This window comes from Miniopterus schreibersii (assembly GCF_964146895.1).
Source record: "Miniopterus schreibersii genome assembly, chromosome: 2".
Taxonomy (NCBI): domain Eukaryota; kingdom Metazoa; phylum Chordata; class Mammalia; order Chiroptera; family Miniopteridae; genus Miniopterus; species Miniopterus schreibersii.
Window position 1 is genome coordinate 101,234,222 of NC_138102.1, and position 25,363 is coordinate 101,259,584.

Genomic DNA, 25,363 nt, shown 5'->3' on the forward strand with positions numbered 1-25,363 from the left:
ATATTAGTTTTAGAAAATGGTATAGAATTGGTTCATATAAATTATTTTTCTCGTACAACACAAAGATAAAAATCCCCATAGTAAAAAATTATGTAGTGACATAATCTTTGCTCTGCATAAACACCACCTGGTACCCAATTTAGGACTCCACAAAGACAGTAATAAAGACCAAACCAGATGGGTATTTTCAATACTTTAATATCAGATTCATTGTGTGAGGTATTGTTGACCCTCCAATATTAGAAAAAGCTAATAAGGCATTCCTTATGTCCTTAAAGGAAAAGAACTATCTGAAGCATAATAGTATTTGAAGTATTAGATTCCGATAACACCAATTCAATCTTTCTCACACTGAAAGCAAATCTATTACTAGGTGTTTTAATTAAAAATAAAGCATGATTCTAGCACTATATTCTTATACTAACCTAGAAATTTTTCAAGCTGTGCTAAAAAGAGGTATCTGAAAACTGCCATTGGGATAAGGGGGACAGGGGCAGTTGTAAGAGGTTGAATGGTTATACCTCTGTATTTATCAGCGTTTCACTCCACAACCTACAAGCAGCTCCAGTTCCAATCACATTTATTCTTACATACTTCGGGTCCAATTTATTTTCAGACTTTCTTTTTAAAATTGAAAAATAACTCGAACAATCCACATCAAATCTCTCTCCTTCTGATCTCAGACAAAAATTCAGTGAACTCTATTGCTGTTCAGAAATGACATATCTAAAACTTTACACTTAAAATTAAGTATATGATTATGTGGACCCCCCCCCACATACCAGTGTGTCTTTATATTTACTATCAAAACTTCAGTTGGGCAAATACCACATTTTGCAATATTTAGAATAACTTCTTTATTTCTGTGTCCGCGGCAACATGGGTACTGCTAAGGTATTAATATTAAACAGACCAAAATATTGCGAAATCCCTTCATAATACAAGTTTGGTGACAGAAATAAAACCAAGTTGTTAACTTTGTTTTATCTTTTTGGTGTATGTGGAATTATAGGCCTTTGGCTAGCAATATATTAAAAATACTAATTTACTCAGAGAGAAAAGGTATTCTACTTCCTGCTAAATTTAACTCCACTATGACATACTACTGAAGGTGGTTTTAGAGCAAACACTTAACAAGTTTGTTCACATACAATTTTTATTTCCTAGTAAAAATGTACAAAAAAACAACATATGAAGCCTCGTGTTGTTCAAATTCCAAATAAAGTAAGATTTTCTATAATAAATTTTCTAATATGATTTTTCAATATAGTACCTTGAATAACTTTGTGTACTGAAAATTAAACTTGCCCTGGCCAGTGTGGCTCAGATGATTGGAGTGTCGTCCCATACACCAAAAGGTAGTGGGTTCAACTCTCAGTCAGGATCAAACCAGGTTGCTGGTTCAATCCCCAGGCGGGACAAGTGTGGGAGGCAAATGGTCAATGTTTCTCTCTCCCCCCTTCCTCTCTCTAAAATCAATAAATAATAATTAAACTTAACTGTTAACAAGATCCAAAAGGAAGAAATGAAATTTAATAATAGGAAAATATACAAGCAAAGAAAGCTCAAAAGCCACCAAACAAAATCATATAGTTGGTTAACGGGCCACTAGCTTCACTTTCATTAAAAAATATCACCTAAGTATATCTATCATCTAAGTCACCCAATCTCATACCCACCACCCCACAGATACAGAAAGCAGCCAAGATATTCACTTTCAAAAAATGTCTAGTAAAATTATTTTTACCTGTAAATTGTTTTCTGTGACTCTGTTCCACCAAACCATATTGATGGGTACTCCTGATTTACACCTGTCAGCAAGGCAGCCAATAGGGTTCTTTGCTTTTCGAGCCTTTGATCCCATCGGAACTAGCCTCTCCTCCAGCATCCCCAGGCGATACTTCCTTGGCTAGGAAAAAGAAGGAAAGAAACCAGGCCACTCCTAACATCCCCCACACTAATCTAAACTAGCATGACTAACAGAGAAGATACCAGGAATGGTGGAATAGAAAACAAGTAAAATTTCTAAGAACCTCCCTCTTATTTTCTTATCACCTCCCAGCATTTCCCACCCCCACCCCCAATACACACCTCCAAAATAACCCACAGTCCTAACAGGCTGAACAGCAGTATTATATAAAGCAACAGATGTTTTGAGAGAAATACATTGTAATCTGAGTTGATAAGATCTTAATGAATAGAGATTAATTTATCAGCAAAGTAAATGCTTTGCAAAAATTTTTCCACTGGCACTTACCTATTCTCATTGCAATATGAAGAAATGGCTTCGAGGGTACCAAAATACAGGTAAAAAATTCCTCCAAACTATGCCTTTTTCTGCTCCCCATCTTATTGCCTTATTTCTTACTGAGAACTACCCCATTTAAAAGAAGCTAAATCCTAAAGGACAGGGTTTTGTTTTGTTTTGTATTTTTAAATTCTGTGCACATTAGGCCAGAGTACAAGTCATTCTGACTGAAGTGGGCATTCAACTTAAGGTACTCAATGAAAAGAAATAATTTCAGACTTTAAATAAAAATAGACAAATATCACTGGTCTTATCAATCTCAGTAATTTGAACAGATTGATACTAAGTAAAATGTCCAATAAAGGCATGAATTCACTGGTTAACATTATATATAATAAAGTTAGTAAACAATCTTAGTGGTTGGCAGGGGGTTTTGATTATGTGAAAGTTAATGATAGTTTCCACCATCTTCCTTCTCTTAATTGTAGCAAATTTGCCCTAAATTGAATCTTAGAGAGAATTTGTAAATATATTTTTTTCCCTTTAAGGAATGAATAATGACACATTCTTGGGGAGGTATCTAATTTAGACCTGAAATTTTTAAAAATCTGTTTACTCATTGCTCTGTCATAAGACTGCTGAAGCAAATAATTAACTTTCTTCATAAAAGGTGTCATAACCAGGCAAATGTATAAAAATATTTTTTTCAGTATAAAAACAACCCATTTAAAGAAAACACTTGATTTTTAAGTTTCAAAAGGACCTTGTAAATTATGCCTATGGAAATAATTCTATTCAATTTAGATTCTCCACTCCACAAAAGGCCCTCCCACCATGTTATCTTTGGTTTAAGGAGGGGAAAAAAGATTAAACTTGCATAAGAAAGGCAACCAGACTACCTACATACCCAATATTTACAGGGGTAGATAAAGTTTCACGAGGGTACAATATTTCCACCTCTATGCAATATTACAAATGAAAATTTTAACACAAGTTATTTCTAGTAACATAGCTCACAACTATAAAGATTTGACATACAGCAAAAATAATATAACCTTAATTAAGCCTTCACTAATTTAAAATTTATATTTTTGAAAATGTCTGGACTAAAGATTATCCTATCAGAAAAGTTCAACGTATCAAAAAGAATATTTATTTAACAGATAGGACTTATACAAGGACACCTAAATTCTAGTCAAATATTTGAAAGCAAGAAAATTAATTGCTTTAAATATTCTTCTGTTAAGATCTTTCACAAATTCAGACTTGCTTTTAACCCCAAAATTACAATTAGTGCAATGTATTTTCTTATAGTGGGGCATAGCACCTTAGAAAAATGGTTAATCCAATGTGTCATTCTCCCTCCCTAAAAACTCTCTTTATGTTTTTTATTTTTCCAGGGGGATTCATCACTCCTTCCCCTCTTTCTCAACACCCCCAAAACCTGTAATTAGCCTAAGGTTTTTTCCTTTTAGATAAAAACAGATCTCCAAGCATGTATCATTATAGATTTAAGGTGCTTCAATAGCCAGCGATTAAAGTCTAATCCAATGTGATACTGAGTGATATGACCGAAGGTATCAAGAGCATTTAAAATATCATTATAAGCAACAGAAGACAAAATGACATCTGAAAAAAGGGGACAGCAATAGAAAGTATGATGGTGAGGCAAAAAGATTAAATACAGAAGTCTCACTGCATAGAAAGCAAATTGTAGTAAAATCTCACTTGTAAACTAATTTCCAAATTATTTAAACTATTATTATCCCTTGGAGAAAAAAATGTGTTTTCAACTAAACATTTAAGAGCCTGCTTCGTATCAGGAACTGTTCTAAGTACTTGGAACACAATGATGAATAAAATAAAGCACTCACCTTTCCCTCAAAAAGAGGATATAACCTAGTAGGTAACAAAGTCATGCAAACAGAACATATTCACTGTGATATAATAAATGCATATATAATCAAGGTACCAACAGGTCAGAAACAAAGGCTTCAAAGATAAAGTGAATGCCTGAGCAGTTCTGAAGGAGTACTAAATGTGCCTAGACAGAAAGACAGACAGAGCTGTATTATAAGCTAGGAAAAATGTGTAGTAGAGGCATACAGGCTCTGTGGTGTAAACGGAAAACTACAAGTATTGAGTCTACTACTAACAGAGGGACAACCTTAAGAGCAAAACATGAGGCTTGAAAGCAATAAAAACAAACAAACATGAATTGTTTTATATCCTATAGCAAGGAGCTTGCACTTCATTCCATGGACACCAAGGAACTCTTGAAAACTGAATGATAATTAAACTGGAAGCAGGTAGAAAAATTACTGTACTTTGGCAGTAATCCAAGTGCGAGTTTCTCAACCTCAGCAACAGACTTCAGATAACTCTTTGGTTAAGGGCTGTCCTGTGCATTGGAAGACATCTAGCAGCATCCCTGGCAGCTACCCATTATGCCAGAAGTACCACAGCCCCAGTTTTGACAACCAAAAATATCTTCAATGTCCCCCTGAAGATGGGGATCAAAACTGCCACCATTTGAGTCCTGGCCAGTGTGGCTCAGCTGGTTGAGCATCTTCTCATGCACTGAAAGGTCTCTAGTTCCATTCCCGGTCAGGGCACATGTCCAGGTTGCGGGTCTGATTCCCTGGAAGGAATGCATGCAGGAGGCAACCAATCGATCTTTATTTCTCACATCAATATTTCTCTCTCTCCCTCTCCCTCTCTTTCTAAAGTAAATAAAAGCGGGGGGTTTTGTGTGTGTTTTTTCAAAAAACTGTCCCCATTTGAGAACCAATGGTCTTGGTAAAGGATATGAACCCAGGAAGTCGAAAAGGGAATAGAGAGCTAAGGCCTGGCTGGAGAGAGATCTGCTAGGTTAAAAACAACTCTTGGGGACTGAGAGAAAATGGAGAAGTCAATTGGAAGATGAAAACATAAAAGGGGCAAGTAAAATTTTATGGGAAATGTTTGTTTACCCCTAAAGTTTTCTGAGTTCTATAAAATCCAAACCCCTCCTCCAGACTGTCAGCAATCCCTTCCTAGACCAATCTTAAGAATTTGACAGTCAAAAAACAAACAAGTTCTCTTGTTGATCCTCCCGTCCTCATGGCCTTGCCAGTGCAGCCTGCTGGTTATTGTGGAGTGGAAGCATTTTAAAATGTTGTGTCCTATTGGTAAATAACCAGCTTTTTTGTTCCACCTCCTAGTGAGTCAATAGTGTGTATCAAAATTCCCAATCCTTTTGTTCCTGTGGCAAAATATCCAGCACAGCCTGTAAGTGGGTCTCTCCTCACCCCCCTCTCTCTAATATATACAAATCTCAAGATTCACTACAAAAGTGATTTTTATCATTCTCCACAACTCTAAATAAACAGCATAATAAAATAGTTGAAAACAGTGTTGCCCTTTTTACTGGGTATTTTTAAAAAAACTTAGGGTTTGAACAAAAGTTGTCAAGGGCAAGAAAAAGTTTATGTATTCTAGATTAGCACTTCTCAAACTGTAATGAACATATGAATTGTCTACGGATCTTGTTAAAATAATGGTTCTAATTCAGTAGGCCAATAGGGAAGTCCAAGATTCTGCACTTCCAAAAAAACTCCTGAGACTGGTAGTGCTGCTGGTATAGTGACCACACTTTGAAAAGTAAAGTTCTAGAGAATGTCAAAGAAAAGACCTGGATAAGAAACAACTAGTGGTGCAAATAGAAATTGGAGGTACCCCCCAAAATAAAAAGGAACAGGGGTTCAATAGTTCAACAGCCAAACTCCTTATAGCTTGCATACTCATATCCCCCAAAGCCCTGGCTCTTCAAAAATCTTTGCCCTAATCCATAAAAGCCCATTCCAATGTTTTAAGACTAAGGGAAGTCTCTCATTTCTTAAAAAAATGACATAAGTCTCTGGATTATGTCAAAGAACAGTAAAAGCTAATTTTTAAAACTGTTTTAATTCCACACACACATTGTTTATTCATTCATTCACTCAACATTTCAGCATAAGGTTTTTTTGCCTTTCCCAGAAAAACAATGATAAACTCTATTCTCTTCCCTAAAACTTCAGTCTAGCAAAAGAAAAAGTTTATAAATATCACTGCTTGTATAGAAAATGTAGTAAGCCCTAGCCAGTTTTGCTCAGTGGTTAGAGCATCGACCTGTGGACTGGAGGGTCCCGGGTTTGACTCTGGCCAAGGACACATACCTCAGTTGCAGGCTCGATCCCTGTACCCTGATCGGAGTGCATGCAGGAGGCAATCAATCAATGTGTCTCTCTCACATAGATATCTCTCTCTCTCTCTCTCTCTCGTTTCTCTCTCTTTCCCTCCCTCTCTTCCACTCTCTCTAGAAAGCAATGGAAAAAATATCCTAGGGTGAGGGTTAAAAAAAAAGAAGAAAATGTAGTCAAAGCTACCAAGTAATAGACCAATTTTCAGTGCACAATCCTTTTGGTAATACTGCAAAACAGCCTCATCTCTACAATGCTTCACATCACCAATCATATGTTACTACATATGATCTAATCATTAGTAATAAACGAGAGAAATCAAATGTTATCCTACAACAAAAAGTTTCCAATGCCCTGAATTTCCAAAACCCCGTTTAAACATTAAAAACATAGTAACTGTGCTTTCACTATTTGTACTCTGAAACAATGAATGATGACTGAAAGGTGCTATGAATAACACTTTAAAATGATTTGCATTTTATTAATCAGAACATCCTCACATATTTGGAAAACAGTAGTACTCATATATGAAATACTACCTCCTTTCAGATAATGCTTAATGAGTATATTAACTCATTAACTTTTGCAGTAACAACTCATCAACCTACTTCCTGCCATTTCTGAGAGTCCACTAATAGGAACCTCTAACCTATAATTTACTATATATTTATTTGAAAATAAACCTGAATTTCTTTTACAACCTCTTCTGGCTCACAATGGTCTTCCCTCAATTAAATGAATATCCTGATATTTTATCATATTTGTAATGATGAAAAGTAAATATAAGACTGTAATTCCATTAACCATCAGTGGTCAATGTAAACTCACTGGAAAAAAACAGACCCCCAAAAGATTAAAACCATTTGAATTTTTATCAAATAAATTAATTTCCATATAATCATCATCACAGGAACTACCTCTACCAAAATTTTTAACTAGGTGTGTTAATACACCTGGATTTTAAAGGCTCCTACACCTAACTAATTTAGAATAGTAAATCCAGACCTATAAATCACTACAGGTTAAGCTCTATCAATTTTTCTATGGGTAAAAGACTTAAAAATAAAAAAACAAGTCAGCCTCAAAGATTATGTTGTATTTTGTCTTGTCATTCATTATCATTAATTGTGGGCCCTTTCATGAAAATATACTAAGTTTAAATAAAGACAATAATAGGATGGGATGGGTGGATGAGTGGGTCTACAAAAAGTAGGTCGACAGAAAAACAGACTGTTACTGTTAAAGACTCATGGATAGGTAAGCATCTGGAAATGAAAAAGATCTTTTAATTTGTGGAGTTAATATACAAATCACATACAGGATGACAGAATGAAAAGAGAGGATTCTCCTAAGTAAAAACTGATATAAATATCAAATATAACAGAACAGGATATACATATTCACGCAAACATATTTTTAAGCTCTACTATGAGCCAGATCCTGGGGGAGAAGTCCTTCAATATTATCTACATAAACTTAAGATAGCCTACAAAACAGTCATGACTTTTGTTCTTAAAACTTCAATGTAACAATGGAGTTTTATGTCACCAAAAATTAGATCAGTTAGAATACCCTTCCTAAATAAGCAACACCACATAGAATTTCTAAAGAACTGAAACACCAAACTGCAAATTCTTTTATTCTGCTTTAGAATGGAACCAGAATAAGAGATGTGGACAACTAAAATACCATGCCAAAGTTATTAAAATATTTTAAGTGAAAGTGAGTAAAAGTCTTTAAGTCATGAAAGTTATTTCCGCAATAAACTATCAACTGTAATAATCATAAAAGTTTTTATATGAGTTTCAGTCCTTTATCAAAACCAACCATCAAGCTAAAATGCCTAATTAGGGAAAGGTTCCCCTCTGATTTCTTTATATGTATATCCTTGCTTAAATTTAATCTTGAAATGAAATTGAGTATCTTCAAAAATCATTAACTTTACTATAAATGAACTTATTAAAATAAGTAGTGGTTAATCAAAATTAATCTTACACACATTCAGAAACAGATAAACCTGTTTTTAAATTGCAGAATCATAAGCAATAAAAGAGTGTAACAACTACCATTTGACAAGCACAAGGCACTACGCCAAGCATTTTATACCCATTAATGTATTTAATACTCATAATTCTGTGTGATAGGCACTATTATAACTGCTAGATGGGCCAGGTACAGAAACTAGGGTACAGAAACTTGCCACAGCAGGAAGCCCCAGATGCCTAGCAAGGGACAAAACTGGGAAAACAAGAACCTTGTCCCAAGGGTAATCTATCCTCCCCCAGCACATCACCAGTCATTCAGTTTAGGCTCTCTGAGCGGTCCTCCCTAAAGATAACATCTAGGCCTCAGTTGTATTTCAGCTCCAGGCCCAGATAAGCAGTGAAACCAGACAGGTGGCACTTACACTGACTAATGACCCCCTGCCCTGGCACCAACCAATCAGTGGAGACCACGAACCTGAAAGAGCACACCTGGAAATCTGATGAATATTCTATTGAGATGCTCCCAAGACCTCCCCTAGGATTCCCACCTGCAAGAAAGAGATAAATATACTCAGGACAAAGGACACAGTGCACGCTCCCCAGTAGGGGAGCATATGCCAGCGCCATCTCCATCCCTACAAGGGGACCCCAAGAGACTTGCAACCAGGGAACAATGGGCAAGTGGCAGCACATCTTAAGCTTACCCCCTGACCCTGTCTCCAAAGTCTCCTTCTCTCTCTCTCTGACTTCTGAGTGAGACAAAGCTGCCCAGCGTAGGTTCTCCTGTTGCTTCTTCTATGCTTTTTCTTGTTTCACTATCCCAAGTATATTTTTGCTGCTGTCATGGGCCCAATACCCTTTGGCTCAGTGCTGTGTAGCCCTTTCCTTTGGATATCACCATCCCCTTTGAATAAATTTAATTTTTCCTTATTCACCATCTGAGATGGTTATTTAGCCTGCCCACGCACCACCACTAACCCTTAACCTTTCAATAATACCAACTTTACAGACATGAAAAATGAAGCTTAGACAAGGTTAAAATAACTTGTCTATAATTTCACAACTAACGTAAGATTGAGCTCCAGAGCTTGTACTCTTAACTATGGAATTCTGTCTCCAATTCAAAGAAATCTATTCCACATTCTACAATAATCCTTAACCTGTTACAATCTTAACATTATTCTAGCTAGTCCTAAAATGACCTAAAACATATTCCTAAATTAATCAATCTCTCTTTGAATCTAATTGGCATGGACGGGATCACTGAGAAACAACAGCTACAGAGATTTCATTCAAAGAAATAAACTTAAGCAGCTCTCCCTCCCCATTTTCAAAATGTAAGGAAAATAAATCTTGGAATTAAATAAGAGTTGGGGAAAATTACATAGTTCTGGTTAAGTTTAGCTTAAAACTCAAGCTAGCATGTTTGTGGATGAGAATTCTAATCTCATCTATGTAAATTCATTCCTGACTCCTACTTCCTAGGAAAATAGGGAAGAACCACCAGGAATGCCAAATTCTTCATATCACCTACTACACTTTGTAAAAAAGCCAACCTGATAATAATGCTAGTTCGGTAAGAACTAACTCAAAATCCCCAAAGCTAAAATTAGATAATGACTAGAGCTAAAAATATTGCATATTATATATAAAAGGCATGCTGTTTCAGTTCAGGCATTTAAATATGGTAAAGTGTCAAACACCAAACCGCCACATACCTAAAAAAAAACCCTCCAAAACAAAAATCTCTCATTATCTTTTTTAAAATCAACAGAACAAAATTCCTTTTCAATTATAAATTTGGAAAACCCTTTTTCTTGACTCAACAAAAGAGGTCATACAAAGTACCAATTAATATAAAGTACAGAAAGTACGTGGTTGAGCTCCTAATTTGTTATAACAAAATTTAATCTGCTCTTTCCAAAAGCACATCTTTATCTCAACATAATCCTAGAAGTTCAACATGGAGTAAGTACTCTTTATTTAGCAGGAAAATAAAATTAACTCAAAGTTGAGTCCTTTTCTATAGGAACTATCATATTTTTAAACAAGTTTCAATCTAATGTTACTTGCACAGCATTCTAAGAATAGATTGAGTGGAGGTAAACAGTAGTAAGAATGTCACATTTAAGGGAAATTGATTACTATAGATCATTAACAAGTAAAACGATAGTGAATTCATTTATATTAAAACAATGACAGTCCTTTCAATTTAAAATCACAAACTTATCAGACAGGGAAGTACAATGTTATTTTAACAAAAAGGAGCTTAATGTTTTGCTCTTTTTTAATGTACTTGATAAAAGATAGAATAAGTATGACATTCAAGACTGACAGCATAAATTACTTGTGAAATTCAAAACAAAAAACAAAATGAAGGGAGAGACTGAAGCATCTGACAGAAGTGTCTTAAATCTAATATACAGAAAGCTTACAATGAATTAAAAAAGGATAGCCCAACAGAAAATGAGCAAAGGACATGGAAGAAACACTAACATAAAACATAAAAAAAAAAAGAGAAGTTCAACAGCACCAGTAAACAATTTAAACAGTAAGGGATTTTTGCCTATAAAATGACGAAGATATGAAAATTTTTACATCTGTTTTCAAAGCTATAGAAAAACCAGAACCTATGAGTATGAATATAAATGTGTACAGCATTTCTGAAAGGTTACCTGGCAATTATCAGAAGTTCAATTATGTATTCTTGCCCTAGAAATTGTGTTTATAGAAATTTACACTAAGATAACTACATAAATGGAAAAAGAAGCAAGCATAAATAAAGTCAATGTTTTATCTCCTCCTCTGCATATTACCAGTATCTCCAATACCTCTACATTTTTCATCTTATAGAAGATTCAATCATCTTACCCTTCTCATATTGCCCTACAGAGATTTCTTTTCTCCAAAATGTAAATAAATATCTATATTATTCTAGGTAAATTACTTGATCTCTCAAAACTTCCATTTCCAAATGTGTAAAATGGAAAAAATATTTCTCTAAGAATTGTTGGGATGATTAATAATATAATAAAATATACATTTCATTTATAAAATAATTAAGGTCACCATATTACCTGGAACAGACACAGAAAATCACTGACAATACAAATAAAATCAAGTTTCTGTCTGCCATTACATCGTCAGAAAACCTGAGGTAGATTTCACCAAATTTGAAGGACATGTTTGAGAAGCTAACAGCTACGCAGGGAAGCAGCAAAAACTTAATAGTGTGGGAGCAGGGGCCTAAACACCTCAAAGAAAAGATGGACAACCTCAAAGCAGCTATAGGAGAACTGCTTTTCCCGTGCCCAATTCTTATACCACCTCATCCCAAATGAATAGCAACAGATATTTTCATTTAATAATAGTTAAATATTCTCAACAAGGCTAGAAAGGTTTGGCTAACACCACATATTACTACCAGTAACAGCTACCATTTATTAGGCATTTCTGTGACAGGAAATGTCATCATAATAACTCTCCATATAAGGTACTAAGTATTATTACTCTCATTCTGCAAATAAAGGAACAGAAAGGTTTAACTCAGCTTAAAGGCACACACTCAGTGAAGAAATAGGGCAATTCAGGTTGCCTGGCATCCAACTCCAAAACCTAAAACCTTAACCATTATTCAATACTACTGGGTTATTACTATTCTTACTGCTTGCTCTTTGAGAGAAATCAAAACTCACCAAGAGGCTTTGAACAAGCTATAAAGCAGGAACCCTGCCTATGGGAACTTGGGACTCCAAACTCTATCAATTTCCATAAGGGGCCCATATGTGTCTCCAAATCTAAAACCTCCCCTACATATGGCTAAGCTAGGATAATACACATTCCCACAGCTTGGCAAATGTAGGTGAACAGAAGTGGAGTTGGTTCCAGTAAAAGAAGAATATCTCTGGGTGTGTTAATTTAGAATTCTGAACATAATTTTTCATAGAAACATTACTTCACAATACTCATGGGTAAAATATACTGATATGGCTGACCTGGATATCTAAATACTAAGTAAAATAATATCTGAAAAAATATACTTGACTAGATGTTTCAAAATGGGACTAACCATCACAAGGATTAAGGAAGAATTTACATTCCAGATTGCCTATTACTTTCACTTTCTCCATAAAAGAACTCTACCATAAATACTCTACAGTTTCTTTGTTATTCCATATTTTGTTCCCTAGAGTAGAAATAATGTAAAATCATCTTTTGAGACATTAGTACAGAAATGCTACAATTTTAAATGTCAAATTAATCAGAAAACATACAACATATATCATCAGGAAATAGAGATGTAAATATTTTGTAATAGAGATGGTAGAAAGAGGGAGGGGTGCTCCTAAAATAGAGAACAATGGTAAGGAAGTAAAAAAACTGAGATCAAACAGGAAAGGAAGGAGAGAAAGTCCTGCCAATAGTGAACTTTCCTCTCAAGCAGAATAATCAAAAACTAGGCCTCCACCACCTAAATCTCTTCACAAATAAGACACCATGAGATAAACCAGCTCCTTTTGACTCCCTTTCCCTTATCCTAACAAAGCTTTAAAATCAAGAAGAGAAGAAACAAACATGATACTTCAGAAATGTTTGTCCTCTAATCCCAAAGAATTTAGCTTGTTATGAAAACCTTAAAAATTTACAAAAGTAAAAATCTGTTACTATTAGAAATCAAGTGCAAATGCTTAGGTAAAGCTGCATATTGATGGAAATAGCATCCTAAAGCACAACTAAACCAAAGTAACTAAAAGAAAGTAAATGACAGGCACCAGGGCCTTTTTTGCTTAAATGGGCAGAGAGGAGAATCAGAATAAGTTAATGACTAGGTGGCTGAAAAAGAGGGCAGAGAAGGGCGAAGAAAGACATAAAAAGAGAAGCCAAGAATGTCAGGCATTAATTTTGAAACTTTGCCTAGGATTTGTCGCAATCATCTGGGGTTGCCCTGCATAAAAACTCACAGCTTAGCAAGAACGGTTAGCAAGCTGTCATACTGAATCGCTTCATTTAAGAATATTTGTAGGCACTGGCTGAGTAGCTCAGTTGGTTAGAGTATCATCCTGATATTGTGTGGGTTCGATCCCGTTAAGGAACATACAAGAATCAACCAATGAGTGCATAAATAAGTGGAACAAAAAACTGATTTCTCTCTCTCTCCCTCTCCCTCTAATCAATAAATAAAAAATTTTTTTAAAAATATTTGTATTTCAACAACTAACTTTGCTTATAAAGATTCTTTGTTCCCAAAAGATTTCTTACCAAAAATTTTACTGCTGACTAGGTCACATTTGTGATTCATTCTCAAGTCATGTCAGTTCCTATCATTTCAGTTCTCAGCCTTATCCGGTTTTGCTTAGTGGTTAGAGCGTCAGCCCATGGACTGAAGGGTCCTAGGTTCGATTCCAGCCAAGGGCACGTACCTCAGTGGCAGGCTCGATCCTCGGCCCTGGTCGGGGTGCATGCAGGAGGCAACAAATTGATGTGTCTCTTGCACATCAATGTTTCTCTCCCTCCCACTCACTCTAAAAGGCAATGGAAAAAACACCTCTATTGAGGATTTTTTTTTTAAAAGTAAATGGCAAGAAAATATGGTCCTTCCAAGATATACTCTGTGAACCCTAAATTTCTAAGTAGGGACTGACACATAGGTCCTTTCAATTTAGACAGACATTGAATTTTAAGAGATGAAAGGAAACAATTATTCAGGCCATGCTCATCACTTCACAGATGTGAAGATTACAATCTAGAAAGCTGGCCCAAGGTCACAAAGCTAGAGATCCAAAAATCACAGCTATATTAATGTACTTCCACTAGGATATATTCTAATATCTCTCCAAATACTGAGGTAACATTTGCAGTAACATTTTCTTTGATTATTTTCCTTTACTAAAGTAAATTTTAAAAGGATGGGCACTAATCTTCCTTTTTCGAGTCTCCAGGGGTTTTTACCATTCTCTCAAAAATAACATCAGTACCTCTAAGTCACATATTTCAACTATAAGATTTGATGCACCAAACCCTCACATTAGGAATACTTGTATTTATTTGCCATTCTACTTTAACTTTCTATTCATATATCAGAAATGCTACTTATCACAGTTAACCAATTATTAATTCAAGGATGTGAAAAGGCCATTAGAGCAACCCGGAAGACCACTTAAGGGCTTTCTATTTTCCCCTATACTAAATAGGTCCAGATAATTTGATTTCTAGGTCGTTTCTGCTTTTCAGCATTTTACTGTTTCCTCCCATATTAACTGGCTTTGTCTACTGTCACTTCTTACTACTGTCAATGAGCCTGCTTATATCCAACTCTATTCCACTTATACCATATGCAAGAGTAAATGTGTTCTTGGTGAAAGCCTACAAGGACTATAAAATCAAAACCATACATTACAGTCTATCAATTCTAGATGCTTAAAAGCATTTTGTAATTAATTACCTCCTTGTTCTCATCTGTTTCAAAATGGAGATAATACTAAGTACATGAGCTACTGATTTAATTCATACCTGACCCCATAAATTTCTTGCCTTGTAAATATCTAGTCTTCTTGAACTCACTTTATACTACCCTCTGATCAGATACTTCCTAAAAGCATCTTAAGCTTATGTCAGTTTCCTAAAATTAATATTCTTTTCTTTTGGGTCTTTAATTACCTAGGAAAATTAAACAGTTATAACTTTATAGTAATTTCCACCAAGATTTACAACCTCAGTACCTTTCACTGCTATTGATCCTACCAAAACAAAAAACAAACAAAAACAAAATAAAAAACTCTAGATTATTAATGTTAACATAATGATTCTCAATGAGACTCAAAGGCATTCAAACTATAATAAAGTTTCATTTCAACTTGTCATAGAATCAGTCCCTATGACATACCTCAAAAATCTATGCAAAGTCTGTCAACCTCAATTCCAAATAAAACTAAATTAAGTTTCTAATATGAAGAGATTTTAATTTTATTAACCAATGACACCCCAATAAATTCAATAAAACAAACATGTACAGGAAAAAAATAAACATGTACATGTTTAAACTGTTTTTAAACAATTGGGCCAATTACGAAGTTAGAGATTTTAAGTTTGCCTTGTAACAAGGAGTTTAAATTAGGGGAGAAATCTTTGAAAGTTAGCTAAAGCAGTCAGAAAATAAAGTTAAAACATAATCAATATACCTAAAATGAGTCACATCAATAGCAACTACAACATTAAATAAGACGTTATCTTAAAAACAGAATACTAATGTATCTTCCAACATACCAAAAATAAGCAAAAATAAGGAGGATTTCAAGCCTTTACATAAAATGTTTCATCCCATGCACACAGATGAATAAAACTCTACATACAGGAGATATATAACAGGGAAAAAGGTAAACAAAAAGAAAGAAAAACACTAGTCCATAAAAAGCCCTCTCCCCACTTATGAAAATATTGCATGATGTAGGTAATGACCAGTATCACCTCTACATTCCATTTAGCTTCATGTAAGTTTCATTTTCACCTACCTTTCTTCTCTGAGAGATGTTGAGGGCACCAAAGTCATTAAACAAGGATGAAGCAGGTGAAGTGAGAGGATCTGGAAGGTAAGTTATATAAGTTTCCACACAGACAACACCAGTAACCCACAAACCTAGTAATAAATGTTTAGCTCAGAAATGCTTATAAAACTAATGAAAATCACATATTACACTAATAGTTAAACTCAATGCATCACGTATGGTGGATGTTCAAACATTGTGAGTGGATGAAACACAAATTGGAGAATACTTCAGAAAATACTCAGTACACATTTATTCAAGAAGCTATACTGATTAGGATGCTTCTGTTTGCTTAAAACTAAAAGAAAAATCAAATAGACAAAAAAAAAAAAAAAAAAGGATGACACTATTAACCATGTTATTAGGAATGTGTTTATGAAGGAAATCTGCCTGTAGTAAATGTTCATTTAGAGACCAAATCATGAGAAAAGTAAAAAGGTAGGTGAGCCATACTCTAAATGATCAGTCTTGGTTTTAACACTTAGGCAAGGCCCTAAAACCATCTACTCTACAAAATATTCCCTATTTTTATTACCAGATATTTGATATCCTTACTAAAAAAGAGATTAAGTTTTAAAACACAATCATGAAATCCAAAGATTTTATAGATTCAGAGTTCTATCACTCTATGGCGAGAAGTTACAAATAAAAGTATAAGTCTGAATTGTTTTTCACTGAACAAATCAAAAAAGTTTCTGAAAAGGTGTGCATAATATACATTAAAATATTTTATCTTCATTTCTGAGCTTTATATTAATCTTATATTTCTCATTATCTGTGAAATACTAAAAATATATAATAAATACTCTCATTTAAAGAAACCCTAAATCTCTTAATAATGCAGTACATATAGATTGCTACTTAATATCTCTGGCTTCTTATGCCTGAATTTTCCTAGTGTAGTCCTTCATTAGAATTAACATTTAATATAACTAATAATGCAAAGAGAAAGCAGCTAATAAAATAGCAACACATAGATATTTTTATGTAACTTACACAGTTCAAGGCACTTAAAAATAGGTTATTATTATTCATCCTTTATGCTACCTTTAATACAGTTTAAAAGTCAGCATATAAACTCATTGAGAATGCTAAAAAATATTATAATGCTACAAATTTGTTTCGAATAATTTTATTCAGTATTTAAATGTTGCTATAGTTTTCTACAGCAAAAGAAACAAAGACTCAAATTTCCAAATAGTGATAGAGATCTGAAACACAAACACAAAATGTCTATCACAGAAAAACCGACATGCAAATTCTTGTCACGATTATCAATAATTAATATTTTACTGACGCAGAGTTTTAATACTTAAGTGTTACATGTTTTTTAAAAAAATCATCCTTTGCCCAGGCTGGTGTGGCTCCATGGTTCGAGCGTAGGCCCTCACACTGAAGGGTCTCAGGTTTAATTTCCGGTTAACGGCATGTACCTGGGTTACAGGCTGATCCCCAGACCCAGTCAGGGAGTGTGCAGGAGGCAAACAATTGATCTCATGTCAATGTTTCTCTTCTCCCCTCCCTCCCTGCCACCCTCCACCACTCCTTTCCACTCTCTTTAAAAAGCAATGGAAAAGAATATCCTCTGGTGAGGATAAACACACACAAAAAAAATCCCTGAACATTTATTTTTTAAAAAGGATACAGAAAGTTATCTGGAACTTCTATATCAAAAGCCTTAAAAATGCCCATACTTTCTGAAACAGTAATTCCATATCTAAGAATGTTTCCAAAAGAAATAACTCAAGCCCAGCTGGCATGGCTCAGCAGTTGAGCATCGACCTAGGATCCAGGAGATCGAGGTTCGATTCCCGGTCAGGGCACATGCACAGGTTGCGGGCTCAACACCCAGTGGGGGATGTGCAGGAGGCAGCTGATCAATGACTCTCTGTCATCATTGCTGTTTCTACCTCTCTCTCCCTCTTCCTTCCTCTCTCTGAAATAAATAAATAAATACAAATAAAATTTAAAAAAGAAAAAGAACTCAAAATATAAACACAGACTCATACACATAATCAAATATTAGAATATAATTGTTTTCTCTAAAAAGAACAGAAATAAAAACAGTTCAGAAAATTATGAAAATAAACAATAGAATTCAATTTATGATTAACACCCATTAAAAATATATTTAACCTTGAAATTAAGTATTATTATGTATATACTTAAGTATTGCTATGTATTATGTATATATGAGGAATATGTCTTAATGGCTCCTGAATATAAAATAATAGATTATTTTTTTATTTTCTTCCTTATACCTATCCATAATTTTCAAAATTTCTACCATGAACATATTGTTTTTAGAGTCAGAAACATACATATAAAAGAAGAAAAGGGGCCAAGTCTTACCATGGCCTGCATATGGCTTGGCACTGTCATTTAGAAGGCTTGGGGAGCTGCTACTATTAGTCATTCTCTGAAAAAGAAAATGTAAATGCATAATATCATTAGAATTAAAAATATTTAACCCATTACAACTGACTCTCTTTGCTTCTTCCCCTCCTATCCATCTTTCACATTACTAATACTCTAATCACTGCTGCTTGGATTACAATAATCTATGCAAAAACTTCCAAATACTCCGTATAACACATCAAATGAAAATTTTACTCACTAGTCAGCTATTTAAAACCAAAGCTGCAGACCTATTTTGAACTGCACTTCTATTAATTTATCAGCCTAAGCAAGACATATATAACTACTAAGTTTCCTTGTCCATAAAATTTAAATTCCCATATCCATCCAAGATGTAAAGTGACTATGTAAAAAGTCAAGAAATGCTAATATCTTCTCCCAATGCATATTATCCTTTGTGCACCTTATAGATACTACAAAATTAGTCTATTTGCTGTTCTGTAAACATGTTCCATGGATAAGAACACATTCCATAACCTCTACAATGTCTCTCCATCCTGAAAGACCTTCATTCCATAGCCACAAAACACGCAGAGGAGTAAAGCTAGTCTCTTTCTATCCTACATACTCCATGGTTGTCCCAACCCCACTCTTGAAAACTCACCTTGACCCCAACACTGCAAGGAGATGAGATGGCTTAATTATATCCTACTACCTCATCATCTAGAATCACATCTCCTGATAAACAAATTTAGGAATAAATGTAGACTCTAGATGTTCTCTACTCCCAGAATAAATTTCACTGTTTAGTGTTATATAAACTCATATTAATGATACCTGCAGCAAGGGATACTTTGTTTCTACAGGACTTCCAAATCCATTGACTCCAATAAAGCTGGTACTGAAATAGGAATCTGTGATACTGGTATCAGTTAAAGCACCTCCATCTATTCCAGGAACTGAAAGAGAAAGAAAATTCAAGTATTTGATTATTTAAAAGCACAAACATTGATGTAGTTTCTGTGTTCCTAAATAACTTTTGAAGTGTCAATCTCTGTCACACTTATTTTAATTCACCTATTCATAACAAAAGGCAAGACCAAATAAAACTGGCTCAGCTCTAAACATCTGTTAAAAATGCTCAAGCTGACTGGGCTTTTTTTCAGAGATAGTAATTTATTTTATCAGTCACCTAAGAGCTACCAAGCACAAAATCAAGAAACGAAACACACTTGAATTTCCAGCTTTCTGTAACTTTGCAAGAGGCCAGTAGAGAACATAAACCACTACATTTTCTCCTGGGAATCTTCATATGATAAAGAGAGGCAAGTTTCTCAGGACTGTTTCTCATAAAAATCTTATGAAAAAGATCAGCAAACTCATCATAGTTCAATAAAAATAATTTGCAGAGGTAGAAATGAAATAGAGTTCAGGACTGACTGTCTGTGGATTTTAGGGTAGGATAATACAGAAAGATTTTAACTAGTAGAACAAATATTGTTCTACTAGTATCTAATAGTATCTAAAAAAAAATCATTAAAAATTTTTTAAAAAGTAGAGAATGAAGATAATAAATATTAAATAATGGTGTCATAACTATTTACAATGTGAAGTGAAAGGGGAGCACATTTTTTATAGTATGATAATTGTGTGTACTTATATATACACACACAGAATATAAAACTGAATAAAATATACCAAAATGTTAACCTGTTATCTGGTTGACTGAATGAGAGAGGTTAGACTTTTCTCCTATAACTTTTCTATAATGTAGTTATTTTTTAGTATGTCTTTATTGATTTATTAAAGAGTGAGGAAGGGAAAGGGATAGAGAGAAACACTGATCAGTTGCCTCCAGTGTACACCCCAAAAGCAGACCAAACTCCCAACTTGAGCATGTACCCCAAACAGGAATCAAACCAGAAACCGTTCAGGGCATGAACGATGCTCAACCAACTAAGCCACACCAGCCAGGGCTACAATGTAGTTATTTTTATGATGATGATCACGATGACACAGAAATCCATAGGGGAGAAGTTCCTTTATTAGACCAAAATCCCTATGGCATCTACTCTTTACCTTTTTCTAAAATAGAATAGTTTTCAAAAATAGAGTACAATACTAGAGTCAAATTATTTTTTAATATAGCATGTTTATTTCAAATACTTTTTAAAAATTTATATCCAATTTTCTCTTTTATTGTATTAGTTTATATAAAATATGAAGAAATCTATTACTGAACATAGCAGAATTCAAATATCTACAGTCAATGTCTTATCTTACTAGATTTTAAGCAAGATCCATTAGACTAAAATTAAACACCTATGCATAACAAAATATTTGTAAAATAAATGAATATTAAACTGATTCAGAGGACAATAAAACATTTTTGAACTACCTATCTGATAAGGGGTTAATATCCAAAATATATAAGAGCTCAGTACAACTCAAGACCAAAAAAAATCCAATCTGATTGAAAAATGGGCAAAGGACTTGAATAGACATTTTTCCAAAGAAGACATCCAAATGGCAAAAGGTACATGAAAAGATGCTCAACATCACTAATCATCATGGGAGTGCAAATCAAAACCACAATATATCACTTTACACCTTTTAGAATGGTTATTATAAATAAATAAATAAACACAACAAGAGAAAACAAGTTTTGGTGAAGATGTGAGAAAAAGGGAACCCCTGTGCACTGCTCATGGGAATGTAAATTGGTGCAGCCACTATGGAAAACAGTATGGAGGTCCCTCAAAAAATTAAATATAAAACTACCACATGATCCAGCAATCTTTTGTTTTTATATAGCATAACTTTTAAAAAAAATATGTTTATTGATTTCAGAGAAAGGAAGGGAGAGGGAGAGAGAGAGAAACATCAATAATGAAAGCCACTGATCGGCTGCCTCCTGCACGCCCCCCAACGGGGCTTGAGCCCAGAACCAAACCGTGACCTCCTAGTTAATAGGTCGATGCTCAACCACTGAACCATGCCTGCCGGGTGATCCAGCAATCTTAATTCTGGATATATCTCCAAAGGAAATGAAATCACTATCTCAAAAAGATTTATCTGCACCTCCATGTTCACTGCAGCATTATTCATAATAGTCAAGACATGGAAACAACCTTTACGGAGAGATGAATGGATGAAAGAAAATGTCATGTGCACATGTGCGCACATACAATGGAATATTACTCAGCCACTTAAAAGAAAAAGGAAATCCTGTAATTTGTGGATGGACCTTGGGGGCATTATACTAAGAAAAAAAAGTCAGACATTAAAAGTTAAATACCGTATGCTCTCCCTTTTATGTGGAATCTAAAAAAGCCAAACTCAAAGAAATAGGGAGCAAAACAATGGTTGCCAGGGGCTGGGGAGTGGGATAAATGGGGAGAAGTTGGTCAAACAATACAAACTTCCAGATATAAGAAGAGTAAGTTCTGGAGATCTAATGTACAGCATGATGACTATAATTAACAATACTATATAAGAGAGTAGATCCTAAAAGTTATCACACACACACAAAAAATGGAAATTATATGAAGGGGGTGGAGGTGGTTAACTACCTTTATTGTGATAATCAATTTGCAACAAATGTCAAGTCATCTTCTTATACACCCTAAACTTACATTGTTATATGTCAATAATATCTCACTAAAGTTGAGAGGGGGGGAAAAAAACGTTCTACACATATACTTACACTTTAGTTTTCTTGTTTTGGAAAGTTACAGTTTTGGAAGGAAAAGGATGGGATTGGTATTTCAAGAGTAGTTAGGCAAATCACTAATGTATGGTATATTATTCCATTCTATATAGATCACAAAGATATTAATTTTCTTAAAAGTTACAAAGAACAGATACATGTCCTACCGATATCATAGGATATTCAGAGAAAAAGCATGTAGAGTATTTTTAAGTTTAAACTGCATGAGCATAAGATATGAGCATAGAGACCTTAATTACCAAAACTAGAGAATCCAGAACTTTTCATTCCTTCTACCCCTTATTTCTGCAATCCACTCTAAGTAAACTGTACACTGCACACCATTCCCTGTGGAATAATAATTTGCAAACCACTTTAAATTAGGCTTACTATTTCTAGGAAAGATCTGTTACAATCTCTATTATTATAACTATTATATCTCTATGGAATAGTGATTAAACAATCACTGTATAGATATGAATCTCACTTAGTCCAAACAACTGTGAAAAGGGTGATATCCCTTTTATTTCGCAGTTAAGCAAATTGTGATTCAGAGAGATTAAATATCTTACCCAAAGTCAGAAAGCTTGTAAGTGACAGAACTGGGATAGAAAAGCAATTTCTCTATTGCACTAAACTGCTTTCAATTTTTAAGAGAGGGAATTAGAAATGAAAAGATGAAATTTCAAGCCTTCCGTTCTTAAATGATCATGAGACACTCCAACTTTAAACCAAAGGGTCTTACAGTTCCTAAAGAATTAGAATTTCTGTATCTGTCAGCAATTACCCTGCAATATTAACATATAAATGTGTATGGTAACAATCGATTAAAAAAAAAAGTCCACCCCACAGCTTAACTAAATAAATGTTTTCCTTGTTAGTCTTGTATCCTCTGGATGAAATTACTTCAATTTCCCAAACACCACAATAGATTAATGTTACTCAAAGGAAATCTAAAATCAAGTAAATTTGGTAAATGCTTGAAAAAACAAAAGTAAACCACTTCTTTACTGAACTACTTCCTCAGAGCCTGCGTATACAATGTGGACTGTGACAATCTAAAAAGGAAATAGAATACTTCCCAATTTTACTTGAGAACCCTTTCTACCTAAAACCGCTTGAGGGACTGGAGCTCCATAGAACACACTTTACAAAAAGTGCCCAGTGGTTTTCCTCTGCCATCAAGGACATCATAGACAAGATGCTGGCGATGCTTATCCCAAGGGATGAAATCCTAACTTCTTAGATCTGACATTAAAAAGCCCTCAAATCCTTTTCACGCTACCCAGAGAAGGGTGCATAGGACGTTGTTCTCTGTGCCCATGTAACTTAAAGGAAAACTTTCACAATGTTCGGAGCCCTTGATGTCCTGCTAATGAAAAAGGATGTCCTCAAATTCCTTGCAACAGGAACCCACTTAGGTGGCACCAACCTTGACTTCCAAATGGAACAGTACATCTATAGAAGGAAAAGTGATGGCATCTACATCATAAATCTGAAGAGAACCTGGGAGAAGCTTCTGCTGGAAGCTCGTGCCATTGTTGCCATTGAAGACCCTTAATAATGTCAGTGTCCTATCATCTAGGAATACTGGCCAGCAAGCTGTGCTGAAGTTTGCTGCTGCTACTGAAGCCCCTCTTGCTGGCAGCTTCAATCCTTGAACCATCACTATCCAGATCTAGGCAGCCTTGACGGAGCTAAGATTTCTGATGATTACTGATCCAAGGGCTGACCACCAGCCTCTCACAGAGGCATCTTATGTTAAACCTGCCTACCAGTGCTCTGTGTAACACAGCCTCCTCTCTGCGCTGTGTGGATATTGCCATACCTGGCAACAACACGGGGCTCACTCAGTGGGTCTGATGTGATGGATGCTGGCCTGGGAAGTTCTGCACATGCATGGCACCATCTCCTATGAACACCGATGGGAGGTCATGCCTGTTCTCTACTTCTACAGAAATTCTGAAGAGACTGAAAAGGAAGAGCAGGCTACTGATGAAAGGGCTGTGACCAAAAAGGAATTTCAGGGTGAATGAAGTATGCCAGCCTGAGTTCACTGCTGCTCAACCTGAGGTCACAGACTGGTCTGAAGGTGTGCAGGAGCCCTCTGTGCCTATTCAGCAGTTTCCTACTGAAGCCTGGAGTGCTCAGCCTACCAATGAAGACTGATCTGCAGCTCTCACTGCTCAGGCCACTGAATGGGTAGGAATAACTACTGAATGGTCTTAAACTGTTTTTCCACAAACTCTCAGAATGGAAACAAGGTTAAAGAAAAAGAAAGTTCCTGTTTTTAAAAAGCCCTTGGCAGTCTGTTCTCAATCTATCATTCTAATATTTCCTTAAAATGCTGGGTCTGAGTCTCAGTTCTGCCACTTACTAGCCACAAAGTCTTTGGGCAAAATGTTTACAAAATGATTATTCCATCACTTGTAAATGAGAATCATGCCATCTAACCCTACAAACTTCATATCTTTATTGATTTCAGAGAGAAGAAGGGAGAGGGGGAGAGAGACAGAAACATCAATGATGAGAGTCATCATTGATTGGCTGCCTCCTGCACGCCCCCCACTGGGGATCGAGCCCGCAACCTGGGCATGTACCCTGACCAGGAATTGAACCTCAATCTCCTAGATCCTAGGTCAATGCTCAACTGCTGAGACACACCCGGCCAGGCTGAAACAATATCTTAAAAAGTCTTTCAAAAATCTTGATGGTTGCACAATACAAATTTACTAAAGTGAACTGTATACTTACAATGGGTGAATTTTATAGTACATAATTTATATTTCTATAAAGCTATATTTTTTAATCAGTGGAGAAAAAAAATGACTACCTTACACAGATTATTTCCAAAAGATTAAGGATTATAGTATAAAATGATAAAAGTATACACCTACTATTAAAAGGTCTTTATAATAATCATAACATTATTGAAGTCTCTCCTCTAGTCAAAATTACATACTCATCATATATTTTGAAAGTGTACACTTTATAATATAGAGTACCATCAATTCCTACACACATACACCCCCAGCTCTATGTTCAAGACCCAGAAATGATAGAAAAGGAAAAAATGCTTGGAGTCAGACATTGAGTTCTAATCGTATTTTTGCTGCTTACTAGCTGTATTACCTTGAGCAAACAATTCTTTAAGCTTCATTTTTTCATCTGAAAAGAAGGTAATAGCATCTCACTCACAGGGTGTGGTAGGGACTCAAGTGAAGTAACTACTCAAAGTGCCCAGCATCTCGTCTCACAGGTAATTATATATATGTTAATTTCCTCTTCTCCCATCTCTGGAA

The 25,363-nt window shown here is 35.0% G+C and overlaps 1 protein-coding gene and 1 pseudogene across 11 annotated transcripts in view; one reads left to right on the top strand and one right to left on the bottom strand.

Annotated features, from left to right (window-relative positions):
* PAN3 (poly(A) specific ribonuclease subunit PAN3) overlaps window positions 1-25,363 on the bottom strand; it is a 140,214-nt gene that overhangs the window by 95,463 nt on the left and 19,388 nt on the right. For 6 of the 10 annotated variants that reach the window (XM_081129978.1, XM_081129973.1, XM_081129977.1 and 3 more), the window contains 4 exons: window positions 19,190-19,311; window positions 18,347-18,413; window positions 15,962-16,032; window positions 1,748-1,909 (listed from right to left, as the gene is read on the bottom strand). In XM_081129978.1, the coding sequence (XP_080986104.1) occupies window positions 1,748-1,909; window positions 15,962-16,032; window positions 18,347-18,413; window positions 19,190-19,311 (422 nt within the window). The remainder of the gene's footprint in view (window positions 1-1,747; window positions 1,910-15,961; window positions 16,033-18,346; window positions 18,414-19,189; window positions 19,312-25,363) is intronic. The other 4 variants (XM_081129980.1, XM_081129981.1, XM_081129982.1 and 1 more) reach the window with 2 other exon arrangements.
* LOC308553758 (small ribosomal subunit protein uS2 pseudogene) lies at window positions 23,410-24,290 on the top strand (annotated as a pseudogene). Its single transcript has one exon. The product of its transcript is annotated as a small ribosomal subunit protein uS2 pseudogene (transcript).